Source organism: Stegostoma tigrinum, chromosome 4 (assembly GCF_030684315.1).
Source record: "Stegostoma tigrinum isolate sSteTig4 chromosome 4, sSteTig4.hap1, whole genome shotgun sequence".
In the NCBI taxonomy this organism is placed as follows: domain Eukaryota; kingdom Metazoa; phylum Chordata; class Chondrichthyes; order Orectolobiformes; family Stegostomatidae; genus Stegostoma; species Stegostoma tigrinum.
In genome coordinates, this window is record NC_081357.1 from 60,528,455 (window position 1) to 60,543,676 (window position 15,222).

At 38.2% G+C, this 15,222-nt stretch overlaps 1 protein-coding gene across 1 annotated transcript in view; it reads left to right on the forward strand.

The window, feature by feature from the left end:
• lama4 (laminin, alpha 4) overlaps window positions 1–15,222 on the forward strand; it is a 150,491-nt gene that overhangs the window by 34,888 nt on the left and 100,381 nt on the right. The window contains exons 3-6 of the mRNA XM_048530715.2: window positions 1,066–1,193; window positions 2,609–2,689; window positions 5,613–5,827; window positions 11,203–11,303. Coding sequence (XP_048386672.2) covers window positions 1,066–1,193; window positions 2,609–2,689; window positions 5,613–5,827; window positions 11,203–11,303 — 525 coding nt within the window. The remainder of the gene's footprint in view (window positions 1–1,065; window positions 1,194–2,608; window positions 2,690–5,612; window positions 5,828–11,202; window positions 11,304–15,222) is intronic.

Genomic DNA, 15,222 nt, shown 5'->3' on the forward strand with positions numbered 1-15,222 from the left:
CCTGCTCAAGAGATTGCTTTCCTACAAACAGAAACATAAACAACTGAAGTCCCATCCTTCCACAATTTGGGATAAGAGAGAGCGACAAAGGGATTTTAGAGGGGTGGGCAGGGAAATAGTGGAGGTGATAGTGGGAAGTGGGCAGAAGAAAAGCATTGGTAATTCCATATTAAGGACAATAAAACTGGTTCAATGATAATGATTTAAAGGGATAGAACAAATGACTTGGACGAAGTATAAGATAATGGGTAAGTCTTGTTATTGTTCACAAATAGATGCACTTGGAACTAGGACCAGCCTACAGAGTTCTAAAAATGCCCTCTTCTACCCATTCATGTCCAGAGTGTAATAGTTAATAAAAAATATAATTGCTTGTTAGTATGAGGACAGACTCACCTCTCTCTATGTCATCATTATTAACTCACTGCAATTGATAGCAGGAAGATGGAGAAGGGTCGGTGTGGGATACTTGGTGCTTTATCAACATGACCTCACCATGATTAGTAAATTGCACTAAAATGTTAGTATAATGACCATTATTCCTCAGTGAAGATCAGAATAGGACACAATTCACAGATCAATATCGAGATGGCCTACTTACCACCATACAGTAACATAACAATCAGAAACAAGTTAAATTTGTTTAATGGCGTTTTCAAACAAATGACTAATTAAATAATTTGGACCAGCATGCCACCATATAAATTGAATATTGTTATATTGTGATGCATATTGTTTTCCCTGCTTTAAACATTTGTCAATGATTTTCTTTCTTGTAACTGTGTGCCTTTTTGGATTCTTGGTCACATTGTGATTCCATACTGAGACTGGAAGAAATTTACTTAAGAAGCAGAGACTATAAAACTAAAAGCTGGATACCTGCACAGCAAATACATCAGACATTCTGTTAGTATGGCATGAATAATTTACTCATGTTGATTTAAACATGTCAACGTAAAATGAATATTGCAAGTAAAAAAATACTTCAGTTGCATTAGGGACTCAATTGCAATCTATTACTCAATAAATGATGAAACATGAATAATTTATCACTTTGTATTCCAGAACTGTCAGAATAATACAACTGGGGATCACTGTGAAAAATGTCTTGATGGATATATTGGTGATGTTGCCCAGGGTCATCATAAGTCTTGCCAGCCTTGTCCTTGCCCTCTGAGTTTACCTTCAAATAAGTAAGTAGAAATCAAGAACTATTCACTGAAGCCCTGAAATGTTTGTATGCTTTATAATGTGGAAATTATATAAAAAACTAAGCAACACAGAACAAATGTCTGTAATGTTTAAGATTTTAAAAAATATGGGTCTAATTGAGAAAATATTTTGTATTTATTAAGCTTGTTTAAAAACAAAATTTAACATTAATATGTGAAGCAATCATGTAACTTCTTCATTTGGAGTCTTTCAGAGCAAGTTTGCCACTGAAAGGAGATAATAAAATGTGAGGCTGGATGAACACAGCAGGCCCGGCAGCATCTCAGGAGCACAAAAGTTGACGTTTCGGGCCTAGACCCTTCATCAGAGAGATTTTCCTGAGATGCTGCTGGGCCTGCTGTGTTCATCCAGCCTCACATTTTATTATCTCGGATTCTCCAGCATCTGCAGTTCCCATTATCACTGTCACTGAAAGGAGTTGGCTTTTAAACAGGATAATATTAAAAACTGAAACATAGCCTGCTTGGCAATATATATCAGTGAAACAGAGTGGCCATGCCTCAGCTGAATGACAATGTATGTATTTGGCGCTGTGAAATTTCATTTGTGTCCTTGAAGCGAGTTTTCAATCAAATAACAAAGCTTATGTATCACAGTGTTTCTAAGTAAATCAAATGTGTGCCTGATAGAAAACGTGAAAATAGTACCCTTGGGATATGAAATGATATTCTCATTTTTCATGTTAAAATTAGTTATAAATAGATAGTTTACTCAGAGGAATTATCAGTCCTTGTTTTGTGCAGAACTGTAAACCAGACTGCTTGCCCACAGTAAAAAATATAGCATTGAATTTAATAATTTCAAGCCTGGACCAATGTGAATTGAATAGACGTCCACCCACAGAATGTGTGTGACATCAGTAGAATAGACAGAGGTAATATGACATGAACACTGCAGAATCATTATTAATGTAGTTTCTTGGGTCCAACACTACTAGCAGAATGAAATGGCCTGAATGCTATCACATATTTAGCTCATGTAACATATACAACAAAGACAGAACTCTTTTAGAGAAGGGTGCCTTGAAGTTTATTAATAACACTGTTTACATTGCCGTAATATCACAGATTTACACATGGTGTTAGTTCTGTTTTAATTGATGTTCCTTTACATCACATTCACATAACTGACTGACTGAACACACACTGCTGTTCCTACATTATGCAGAAAGAGTAATTGAAAATAAGGCTGGTACCTTTACAGTGAAATGTCACGTTCTAATTTGCTGTAACTGTCTTAAAATAGAGTTTGGTCTTGTTTGGAATCTATGCGATAACACAACAATTGTCTTATACAGCAAAAGAGTTTAAAAAAAACTTTAACACTGCTAGGAACATAAAATGACTTTTGTTGGTTTCTTCTTTCTATTTTTCAGTTTTGCTATTTCCTGTAAGGTTAAAGCTGATAAATTACGTTGCTTGTGTAAGGAAAATTACGCCGGAACCAGATGTGAAAGGTTACTCTTTTTAAATTTTGTCATTTGCCTTAAAATGTGTGTGTTAGAAAATGATCATTTCTGGTCTGGAAGACCAACACAATTTGTTGGATTGCCCAGTGTTTGGATGAACATTTTATCTTTGCGAAATTGTGCCGATAACACAGAAACAGGCCGCATGGCCCTTATGCATTTATGCTTCACCAATGCTGTATATCTTCCCACCCAACTGGCAGAATGGACATTCACCTACTGAGGGTTTGCAGGTGGAAGGAGCATTAAACTCCCCAGATGGCCTTCCACCAGGATCCTGAATACCCCAAATTTTCCTGAGCTTTACAGGGAGTGCAGGTCAGAATTCAGACTGTGCATCTACCTTTTTCTCAATTAAGGGCCCTAAGTGACCAATTAATGACAACTTTAGGGCTGTACCCAGCCTCAGTTGTTTGACTGGTGAGAGAAGGTCAGCAATGGACAGAAGCCAGAAGTGTGACCCTACTATAACATTAGGCAGGTTGGGGGCATCCATATTAACTGCTTTCTTTCAACTTCCAACTTCGACTTCCTTTCTTCTATTCCATGCATGTGCTCATCCCACCAACCCCCAAACTTGCCCATTAGCAGCCCCCACTTCCCTCTACTCTGCCTCGTGACTCCCATACTTATCCGGATCCGGGACTGCTTGTAGCTGCAATCCTATCTGTTACAGGGGCTACTTAGGCTAATTTGTCAGAAGCTTTCTGAGATGATGATTTTCTCCTGAGTCAGGGTTAGAAGTCCCCATCTCCAACCCATATGGGTGTGGGGAAGGCAGTATTAAAACATAGAACACCTACAGTGCAGCAAGAGGCCATTCAGCCCATCAGGCCTGCATCCCACCCATCCTATCCCCATAACGCAACATTTACCATGGCTGATCTACCCAGCCTATGCATCTTTGGACCATGGTAGAAAACCAGAGTACCCAGCAGAAACCCAGACAGACAAAGGGAGAATGTGCAAATTTCTACAGACAGTCACTCGAGCCTGCTATTGAACTCTGGCACTGTGGAAGAGTTCTGAAGAAGGGTCACCAAACCCGAAACATTAACTCTGATTTCTTTTTCTTAACACATGCTACCAGACCTGCTGAGCTTTTCTAGCAACTTCTGCTTTTGTTCCTCTTCCTGGTACTGTCAGGTAGCAGTGCTAACCACTGAGCCACCGTGCCATAGAAATTCATTCTGTTCCTGACGTTTTGAAAGGTGGAACAGAAAACTGCCACGCTAAAGGCACTAACCCATCAGATTATTATAGATTGACATATAGATTCACATTGATTCATCAAAATCTCAGAACATAAGAATGGCAGTACAGTTGTAGAGCTGTACATCAGAGACACAGTCCAACTCATCCATGCTGACCAGATATTCAGAGCTAGGAAATGGTCCAGCAAAACCACTAGCATTCAAGAATTATGGCTGAATTTTCTAACTTTTTTTAAACAGAGGGGCAACTTTTTTACACAGAGAGTGGAATGTGTGGAATGAACTGGCAGATAAAGTGCTGGATGTGGGTATAGTTACACCATTTAAAAGACATTTGGGTAAGTACACAAATAGAAAATGTTTGGAGGAATATGGGCTAAATGCAAGCAAGTGGCACCAGTTTAATTTGGGAACGTGGTCAGCTTGGGTGAGTTGGACTGGAGGATCTATTTCTATGCTGTGTGACTACAATTCTAAGTGCATTTTCAGTGTGTCGCAACTCTTTTGTAGAATATCGCTGATATTCTGCCTTCTTTTACTGGGTGATTCAAAACACCAAGGTTCATCAATTACAACTGTAAAAAAAAACTACCGTTGGTTTAAGCCATAGTGTCCATTATGTTTTATTACCTTGTTTCTGCTGAAATAGATGTTGGCTAAAAAATTGCAATGACAAGCCTACATATGGGGCTTACTGTTAGACGCAGCCTTTCCCATTTAATTTATCAATATTTTGTCCCGCACATTGCTGGAAAGGGGACTTATAATAGCTACAAAACTGCTTACAGGACACGAGGGAGCTGAGTGAGCTGGTCAATCAACTCATTTGGATGATCGTGAAATCAACACTGCTAGGTCTGCACGAATAAGTGTCAGTTATATTTGGAAAATTGAGAAAGAAAAATAAAGAGAGAGAAGGAAAGAATGAATTCAGAGAGTTAGAAGAAAGACGGCAAGAGACAAAAATAAACTTAACATTTAAAAACTATGTTGCAACAATGACTAAAATTTAAATGTATGAAAAGTTACAATTGTTGCAGTTAATTTTCAGTGACGGAGAAGTTGTTTAGTTACATTTGTGACATTTTTAAACCAGTATTTAGAATAAAATGAACAGATATTAATTTTCTGTGGTAAGGTGATTTGTATTTAACCTTCAAATACAGGAACTTCACATTCAATAATACATTTTACAAGACAGAGAGATGGTGAAATGCTACTTTTACAGTTATTTTAAGATATCCACCTCAATTATGTCTCTGTCCTCTCTATTATATTAAAAGAAATTCTTTGGCATTCAGCATTTTATCCATATATTCTGCTAAAGTAGGCCATGACAGTCTTTAAGAACAAAGAACTGAGGATGTTGGTGATCTGAAGCAAAAACAGAAAATCAGGAGACTCTCAGCAGGTCTGACAGGAAGAAAGGAGAATAGATGTTTTGATCTAGTGACTCTTATATGTCATAGGATTGGGTGTCATTTGCTTTCAAACGTCAATTCACTCTGCATGGCTGATCTGATCAACCCTGTAATCCTTTTCTGATTGTCAGAAGGTTATACATGTGCATGTTGTACATGTATTATTTACTTGTGGTATCCTGAATTGCTGCATGGACATACATCCATGCAGGTTGAAAGGAATATTTCCATGACAATGCATTGATTGTGGTTTAAAATGGTATTTGTTTATTCTAGATGTGCTCCTGGTTACTATGGAACACCTATACTCTATGGAAGTAATTGCAGAAAATGTAACTGCAATGGTAATTCGGATCCCAATCTCATATTTGATGACTGCAATGAGGAAACTGGGCATTGCCGTAATTGTCTGAGAAATACAACGGGCATCCATTGTGAACGCTGTGCACCAGGGTACTATGGGGATGCTGTCATTGCTAAAAACTGCACAGGTATGTTCATCCATTTAAATAATTGTTATATCATCAAAGTAACTTACAGATGCAGCTGGAGAACTTCAGAGTGTAACAGAATGATCATTATATATTAAAATTCATTTATTCTGAGTTGCTAATGTGTACTTTATCACGAAAAGTGGTGTGTATGTGTGGCCAAGATGGGAAAACAATGATTTTAGAAATCAGTCTGATTTTCTTTAACAAGAAAAATAAACATTCTAAAATTACTCAAATATGCTTGAGAGTTTTTTTTAATACATTGACTACTAATTCCATGCCTCCAAAAAATAATGCTTTAGAAAAATAATTTCTGATAGATTTTTAATCATTTTGTTGTAAGATGCTTATTCAAATTTCTGATGGTGGCAAGGTTCATGAGCTTCAAGTAGTTTAATCCAATAAAGTTTCTTTATGGAAGCATGGTATGAAAATGATGGCTGTTCATACCCTTTGTGAATAGCCAGGGACTGAAGATGCAAAGTTATGTTTTAACATCGGAAACAATAAAGAGGCCTCAGATTCCATTGTAACTTGGTCACTAACTTTACAGCTCTAATCAAGTGTGAATTTATTGCAAGCTGGGCGAATGCCCAAAAAAATTAATTCTACAAGCACACTTTTCTTCTCAAAAGCTAATGGATAGCCCATTCAAACAAATTGAAGGATGAAATATTATCAAGGAAAAGCATTAGCCTAGTTAATTTAAATAATGTAGCCCATGTTAACAACTATTTCTCTACAAATGGACATTTAATGAAATAATTCTGTTTCAACCATAAACAAACAATTTTATTTCAAACCTAAACATAACATTCATTAGAGCTAGGTGAGGAATGGTTGAATCACTCAACGCTCCAGTTCTCATTTGATTGCAATGGGTTTTTTTAAAAGAATTTGTTTACCAGTTTGGTGAATATTCAATTCTGCTGTGACTGGGAAAGATACACAGGAAGATTTTACTACAACTTTTAAAAGGAAGTGACCTGATATTTATTGTAGTTAACGCCCAAGCTAATAAAGTAATAAAAATATTCCAGCTCTGAAATGGATTGATAATAATAAACTAGATCAGGACTGATGGACTCTCTTTGAGCTATGTCCTTCTATTTTTTTCTTATTCTTTAACTATTCGAAATTGCATTGGATCATGGTGAAGTGGAAAAGCTTTTCACCGTATTTTACTGTTTTTTTCACTGTAAAATGCATGTGACAATAAATAAAATCATTCATCATTCACATCTTGTTCATTCAAGAGGTTTGACATGTTCACACAGATATGTTACAAAGTTGGAAAGAGCTCGCTTAATTTGTTGAAGGGTCCCAAAGAAAGTTAGTCATATGCAGAGGGCTAACTTCAACAGTTTTTTTGAGTTTGGGTGACCTTTCCAGATGTTCCATCAAGATGATTTAATATGTTGATAAGTGACTTTTTCCTCTGGCATCAGCAACTTGCTTTTGTTAAAAATACTGCCTGCAGCGTTTAACTGGTTGGAACACAGGCAGGGCATGCATTTGCAGAACGGCTGTACAGAATGAGATTGGAGGTTTTCTACACATTGTCACCTAGACATGGCCTGCCTGGTCTCTGACTGACCCTGGAAAGCAGTTTCTTCAAACACAAAGTGTTAGCTTGTGCATCACATTATCTCCATTCACAGTCTGCCCAGTTACCAAATATAGTCACAACAAGCAGGGAAACCTTCATTCCAGGCTCAGTGTTTAAAGAAATTTGATTAGATGGCCATTAGACTTCTCTTTCTTCGTTGGGATCCATTGCTTAAAGTGGTTGAGTTCAATAGTTTAGCCTATACCCATCTGAATGCGTAGGTTGTGTCTGGATGTTTTGTGATTGTTCAAGTAATGGATCATTCACATTCTGTTGAAGTTGCTTATCTCTAATCCCCTACTTCTAGACAACCTTTCTTATGGTTTGTAAATTGCCAGGTGATGTAATAGTAATATTCAGCCATCTTGATAACAAGCACATGATCCTGCATGACAGTGGTATTGTCCGTGCCTGTGGACTAAAAGCTTGGGGTTTGAGTTGCACCTTCCCTGGAGGTACATCTGAACAGACTGATTAAAAATAATTTATCCCTTAAGGCCTTATGGTGCAGTGCTAGTGTCCCTAGCTCTGGGTCAGAAGGTTTGGTCTGAAGTCTAGTCGTTTAGGTTACTTGAATCATTTTAAAACTTATTCTGTGATTTCAGCTCATTACGTAAACAGTCATTTTTTGATATGAAACGGGATTTTATTAATACTAGCAACAGTTGATTGACTTCAATTAACATACAGCAATACAAAAATAATACAAACTCATGCATCTTGACATTAATGGGCCAACTTCATTGACCAAAGCAGCTTAATTCCTAACCACACCACCTGTATGTAAGTTCCAAGTTTGATGAAAGTTTGCTGATGCTGCTCTGTTGGAAATCTAATTGAATTTGTCTCCCTATCTTTTAATCCCCCTGTGTCCATAAACTTGGGAGAATGTTTAAGGCAGAAAATCAAAATAGAAAATACTCAGCAAGTCCGCCAGCTTCAGTGGAGAGAAACAGTTAATATTTCAGGTCAATGACATTTCAATAGAACAAATAAATCCACCATTATGCATGTGGGATAATCATCAATTATAGACAGACTGTTTATAAATTATTTAACTTTTACAGGAGATGAAAGATCAATTTAAAACCTATCTACAAACATCTTTTATGTCATTAACCTTTTTGAAGCTTGTGCAAACACACATAGTTTTAAGACTCAAACATTTCCAAATCCTTTCTATGGAGGTAAAGATGAAATATATTGTAATTTTCCCAAATTTCATATTTGATATCTATTTGTGAAACTTAGTCACAAAATTATATAATCCTTTTTCGATCTGGGCTATACCATGATACGTCTCAGAAATGTATTTGTAAGAAATGATATGATACGATATGATATGATATGATATGCTGTGAAATATTTTAAGTGTTTGCCACTTCTGAAGATGATGTCATTTATTTCGTGCATGCTCACAACATTTTCTTTGTTCTCTTTGTTTAATTGAGTTTCTACTGTTGTAAACAATGTTTAATCACTGTGATAATGAACACAATTCCTGAAATGCTCCCACATGTACTCAAGATCAAAAATAAATCCCTTTTACTTTCCTCCATTACGTTAGTGAAAGGTCCAATTACACAAATATGTACAACAGTTACAGTGGAAAACCAGGTGGGCGTTTATCTAAAGTATTCAATGTTCTGAAAACATTCTAAAATTTTCTGACGAAACGAAACAAGACTTTAAATTTATATCACATTTTACATTCATTTTACACCAATAATGCAGTTCTTCACCTGATGCCAGGACTTTAGAGTCTGCAGGAACAGATAGGAGTTGAAGGTTGGGGTTTGCCAAAAGTTATAGAAGGAAGGGAATGGTATACTCATCACCTTCCTGGAAGCATGGCATTTTGCCAGTAGCCGGGGAGAGATGAAGGTCCGACCCATCCAGACACCAACTGAACCATTAATGCAGCCAGTTAAAGCCCCCTTCCTTCAGACACTGGAGGGAAGAACTCCTGCTGTCTGTCGAGACAGCCTGGTAAAACCTGCTGACCTTTTTGCAGGCTCTGGGGTGGAAATGGGGTTTGTGCCCAGCAACCTGTGGTCCCAGTGGCATCCATCAGCAGACATTACCCATCTTCAGCAACTACAGCCCCATTGATAACACAGAAGAGCTGCTGGCCCCAGATATGTAGAGGAGCTGCCTAATATACATCAACCTTAGTTGAGCCATCCTCAAAATGTGAAGGCTGCATTCTCCTATCAGTTTTCCACACTGTTGATAGGGTCAGCCCTGGCCTGGCAAAACCACAGTCTGAAAGTTCACAGTCAGGGCACTCAACCTTAGGTTCCTGCAATACATAGGAAGCCTAGCACCATCCAAGAGAAATTACTTACTTGTTTGGCACTCCGTCCATATAGTGCACAATGGCAGCCATCTGTACCGTGTACAAGATGCACTGCTTGTCTAACCTCTTTCAACAGCACCTTTCAAATCTTAGAAGGGCTGAATAAGGCAGCTTGTTACCATTTTCTTGACAATTCAGGATTGCTAGCAAATGCTGGTATTGCCAGCAATGCCCTCATCCTAAAAAGAATGAAAAATAAAATAATTAGACTCATTTGTGGCAGTAGAATGTGAATTAAAGTCCCACTCCTAGAATTAAACACATCATTTAAGATGACACTTCAGTGCTCCACTGTTGGTGCTTCTGTAACTTCAATGAAATGGAGGCCGATGAATGATTCAGATGGACGTGAAATATCCTATTGTATTACTTGAAAAATAAGTTTTCTGGTGATCTTCGTGCCATCATCACCGGAAATAATTGTTAATTTGAACACATTTTTGATTTTGGAGACTTTGTGTAAAATATAAATGCTACAGATTCTTACTTAGCAACTTCACCCACACATTAAAATGAATTAATTATTAGTTGCTTTGGGATATCCTCAGAGATGTGAGAATTGCTGTATAAATGCAAGTATTTCTAAACAATCTAAAATAGGATTTGAATGTCCATTGTAGTATACACGATAATCTGAAATTTCATGGAATGCTTTGGCTTAGCTCTGCCTAAGATTATTCTTGTATTTTTTTAATGAAAGGAAAGTTGTGCTTAAACAATTTACACTGACTTTATGCTGAAACATTTGTGCAAGCAAATTGCCTCAATTGTTTATGAAACCTTTATGAACCAAGATGCTTCTGTCAAACTCTCTGCTGTTCATTTATGTGGATCCATTGAAAAGATAAGTGAGTTGCCTATATTTATGCACAGGCATAAATCTATGCCCTAAATTTCAGGAACAAACCTCAATCAAAAGGTGGTTTGTCTCAATTTACACAAATTTCTCAAAGTGTGGACTCCATTTGGAGATTCTCAGAAGTATTAGGCAGCTAGAATGACCTTTAAGAGTCACAGCAGTTCTGACAATAAGCAGAAAGGGGGGAAGATAGGCAGGAGACACTCTGAAAGCAAGGCACCATAGTAGAAGATAGCAGCCTACACATTGTACCTGTTTGTGGTATTTCACGTGTACATGTTATGTTAGGTACCCATATCCATGAAGGCAGAATAATCCTGCAGGAAATTATGACATAATTTATTTTTCTGGTAGAATGCTCGACCAGTGGTAAATCTTTATTCTGCATTAGAATGATCCAGGAAATTTTGGGTCCCTGTTTATAACCACTAAAGCTTGTATTTCACGAATATGCAGCTTTCACATTTTTGTCCATTTTGCATTAACAAGTGAAGATCGAAAATAACCTTGAGAATTAATAAAAAGATATCTTTGCTTTCTAAAAGATTGTCTCTGTCAGAAATGCGGCACAGATGAATGTGATCATGCTACCGGGCAATGTCGCTGTAAGCCAGGAGTATCAGGAGCCTTCTGTGACCATTGTGAGGTGAGTGAATCAAATAATATTTGGGTAATATTTAGGAAAAACTAGCTATTTCCCATTACATGGCATAAAGAATCAAAGCCAAATACAAACTTGACTACAGGGAAGGTAAATTGAGCCAAGTAGGAGAACGGGGAGGGAGGGAGGTCAATTAAATGTGGTGCAATTATAAAAGTTACTTGGGCTCCAAATTTACATTCCTCCTAACAAAGTTGGCTGGTGACACTAGGACTTCATTTTTAGTTGGTGCTTTTAATAACAACTAAATTGAAAAGAAAGAGTGAGGGAAGATGTAGTAAGAAACACCGTAAGGCTTATCCCAGGATGTCCCTTGTGTGAGCCTCACAGAATTGCCAACAGATGTTTTATTGACCACATAGTGGAGCCTTGCTATTTTAATATAGCATGGCCAATTTTGAGAAAAAAACATAATTTTACGATGAAAGCATTTAAATTAAGAGCTCTTAATGACATCTTATTACCACATGAGATCACCTCCTGACATCTCTGGCAACATAAATGCTAGTTTTCAACTATTTCAATTCAGTCCATTTAAAATGGCTGTTATAGATAGTGAATACAGAAAAGGCTATGGGCAGTGAACACATTGTGGCTGTTGAAATGAAGATTTATGTCTCAGAAACAGCTGCACATGTCGCCATACCTCTCCAGTACAGATGCAATACTGACATCTGGCCAATGCTGGAAAATATTGCAGGTACTTTCTGACCTGGAAAGGCAGGGCAAGTCCAATCAAAACAGTTACCATCCCATAGGTCCACACTCATTCATATGCAAAATGATAGAGGATGACAATGATAGTGCTATCAAGTGGCATTTACACAGCAATATCATGCCGATCAATTCTCAGTTTGGTTTACATCAGCACTATTCCATTCTAGACCTCAGTAAAGTCTTGGTCCAAATGTGGTAAAGTATGGAGCTTAATTCCAGAGATTAGATGAGAGCAATAGCCTTTGATATCAAGCAGTGTTTGACCAAATGTGACAGCAAGGAACTTAAGCAAAACTACACTCATGGATATTTGGAGAAAGTGTCAGTGGGAATTAGGAGGAATAGTAGAAAGAGTTAGTTACAGCACAGAAAATAGTGGTTTACAGGGGAGGTAATGGTCTAGCAGTATTATTGCTGGGCTATTAATCCAGAGACCCAGATAACATTCTGGGGACCTGAGTTTGAATCCCCTGTCACCTTAAACCTATACAATCTAGTTTTGGACTCCCCTACCCTGGGAAAAAGACCTTGGCTATTCACCCTATCCATGTCTCTTATGATATTACAAACCTCGATAAGGTTACCCCTCAGCCTCTCACACTCCAGGGAAAATGGTCCCATTTCATTCAGCCTCTCCCTATGGCTCATTCAGCTCTCTAACCCTAGTAATATCCTTGTAGATCTTTTTTGAACTCTTCCAAGTTTAAGAACAAACTGTCTTCCTTCCAGCAAAGATCAGGAAAGGAGATTTTCTCTGATGATTGTTCCATGTTCAAAACCATTTACAAAGTTTCAGATTCTGAAACAGTCCATGACCACATCGAGTAAACACTGGGCAACATTCAGGTTAGGGCTGATAAGTGGGAAACAGCATTTGTGCCACATAAGTGTCAGACAATGACCGCCTTCAACAAGATAGAATTAAGGATCTCTGCTTGACATTCAATGGCATTAGCAATTGTCACACTTCACTCTGGTAGAGCAATGGAAATAAAGCCCCGTTACTCCCGCAGTCATCACAACAGTTAGAAATTTTATCAACATACACAAAATTCCCCAACTTATCTCTCTTTTTAGACCCAGGTTTCTGTAATCACACAAATTGTTATTTATAAGACATAGATAGTTTCTAGCTACAGAAGAACAATTATGAACTGCTGGTGTGTAACTGCAACTTGTTAACACTCCTTACACTCTCGCTACACACATTCAGATAGATTAAAAAAATGTTGATGTTTTGGCTGAAGGGAAAATTTGGGAAGACATGCCAATGTTCCCACTGTCCACAGGATTTGCAGAGATAATCCTTTTGATTTCCAGTATTTGCTGGTTGTTGATCTCTCTTTACTTCAGGTATTTTTCATTTCCTTACAGAAGATACAGAATGACTGGTTCACAACTTATAAAGCCTCTGACGTACTGGTTAAAAGCTGCATCTTGCAGCAACTGATGAGGGAAATAAACTGGCTTTCATTAGACATTGGATTTTGTCACTGCAGAGAAAAAGGAAGTATCTCCCTTTTTGGAGGCCCAAAAGCATCTGACCCTATCATTCATGCTCCCAAGCTGTTCAACTACCTGGGACACAATCACATAGTTGTTGGCAGGCAAAAGGCTTTATCGTCAACAACTTTTCGCCATTCCACAGACCAATCAGCTACTTGTTGCTGGCTGCATCTCCCTTCAAATGTGAGCCCGGCTCCAGCTCATCTGCAGAAACCTGTTCCTATTGCTTGAACCACCAGCAGTGTTAACAACAGTTAGAAAGAGTGCCAGTAACCCCTTCCACAGTCCTTTGTCTTTAAAACAGTCCTTTTTCCATTTTAGTCTACAAGCTAAAAGACAGAAAAATGAAAAGACAGTCTTTATAAATTGCTTATCTGCTGCCATTTACATCCTAACAAGAAAAAAAATCCTCCTAGCTCCCCAAAGCCTGCATATCATTTGCAAGGCACAAGCCATCAATATGAGGGAATATTCCTCATTTTACTGGATGCGTACAGTTTGTACAGCACTCAAGAATTTCAACACTGTTCAAGGCAAAGCAAATTGCTTGATTTGATGAAAAAAAATGGAGGAACCACAGATGTTGTTAATCAGAAACAAAAATAGAAATTGCTGGAAAAGGTCAACAGGTGTAAAGAGAAGTCAAAGTTAACATTTTGGGTCCGGATACCCTTCCCCAGAACTGAAAAAGTTCTGAGGAAGGATCAGCAGACCCAAAACATTAACTTTGATTTCTCTTCACTGGAGCTGCCAGACCTGCTGAGCTTTTCTAGCAATCATTCGATTTGATTCCCCACCCACCAGCTTACACATTCAGCAGCTGCAATGTTAATCATTTGCAATATGCACTGCACCAACAAAATCCTAGAATTTCCTCCATGAAGATAGACAACATGAAGTCTTGTTCCTTACCCTGAATGGTGGCTCAGCAGACCTCGTAATTTTTTACAGGGTAGAATGATGCACTGCTGTGAAATCCTGAATGTTTCTTTGAGCCCTGGTAACAATGATTGCAGCAGTCTAAGCTGAAATAGCAACAAGCTGAGCTTGCATAACTTCAGCTTGCGCTGTCCCTGTATCTCTCAGATTTTGAGTTCTTTTTTATTGTGCTGCAATGGAAACTGAGATATTGGCCATCAAATGCCAGATCACGATTGGATCCATAAGTGATGTCTCAAACTGGCAATTTATTCCATGCTGGGGTGGGTCAGTTCAACATTTTGTGCTAAAATCTATGCCAACTCAATGCCAGACAACTCCATTGCCCTTGACAGTGACTAAAATCTCTCTGACTGGTCTGCCAAGGCGTTGCGTATTTCATTATGTCTTCCCAGCAATCTCTTCCTATATGCTGCCTCATTGGAGTCTTCATCTGCATCCAACATTATAGAACTAATGCACGAACTCACATTCTGGCTGCTTGTCATGTGCACTGCCCTTTCTTCTCGCCTGTCTGTATTATACTGATACCCGGCTGACTTACCATGTCCAGCCCTACCTCAATGTTACCCTCTGAAGTATGTATAGTGCCACTATCTGAACTGGTAGCTGAGAATATCAGGCCAGTGGATGGTGTATCATCTTCAAGTTCATCTGCCTGTTCCACTTCACACTCTTGCATAACTGCCTGGGCAGATGATGTTTTTATGGAAGAAGAGAGAAGAGGTAAGCTTGTGGAAAG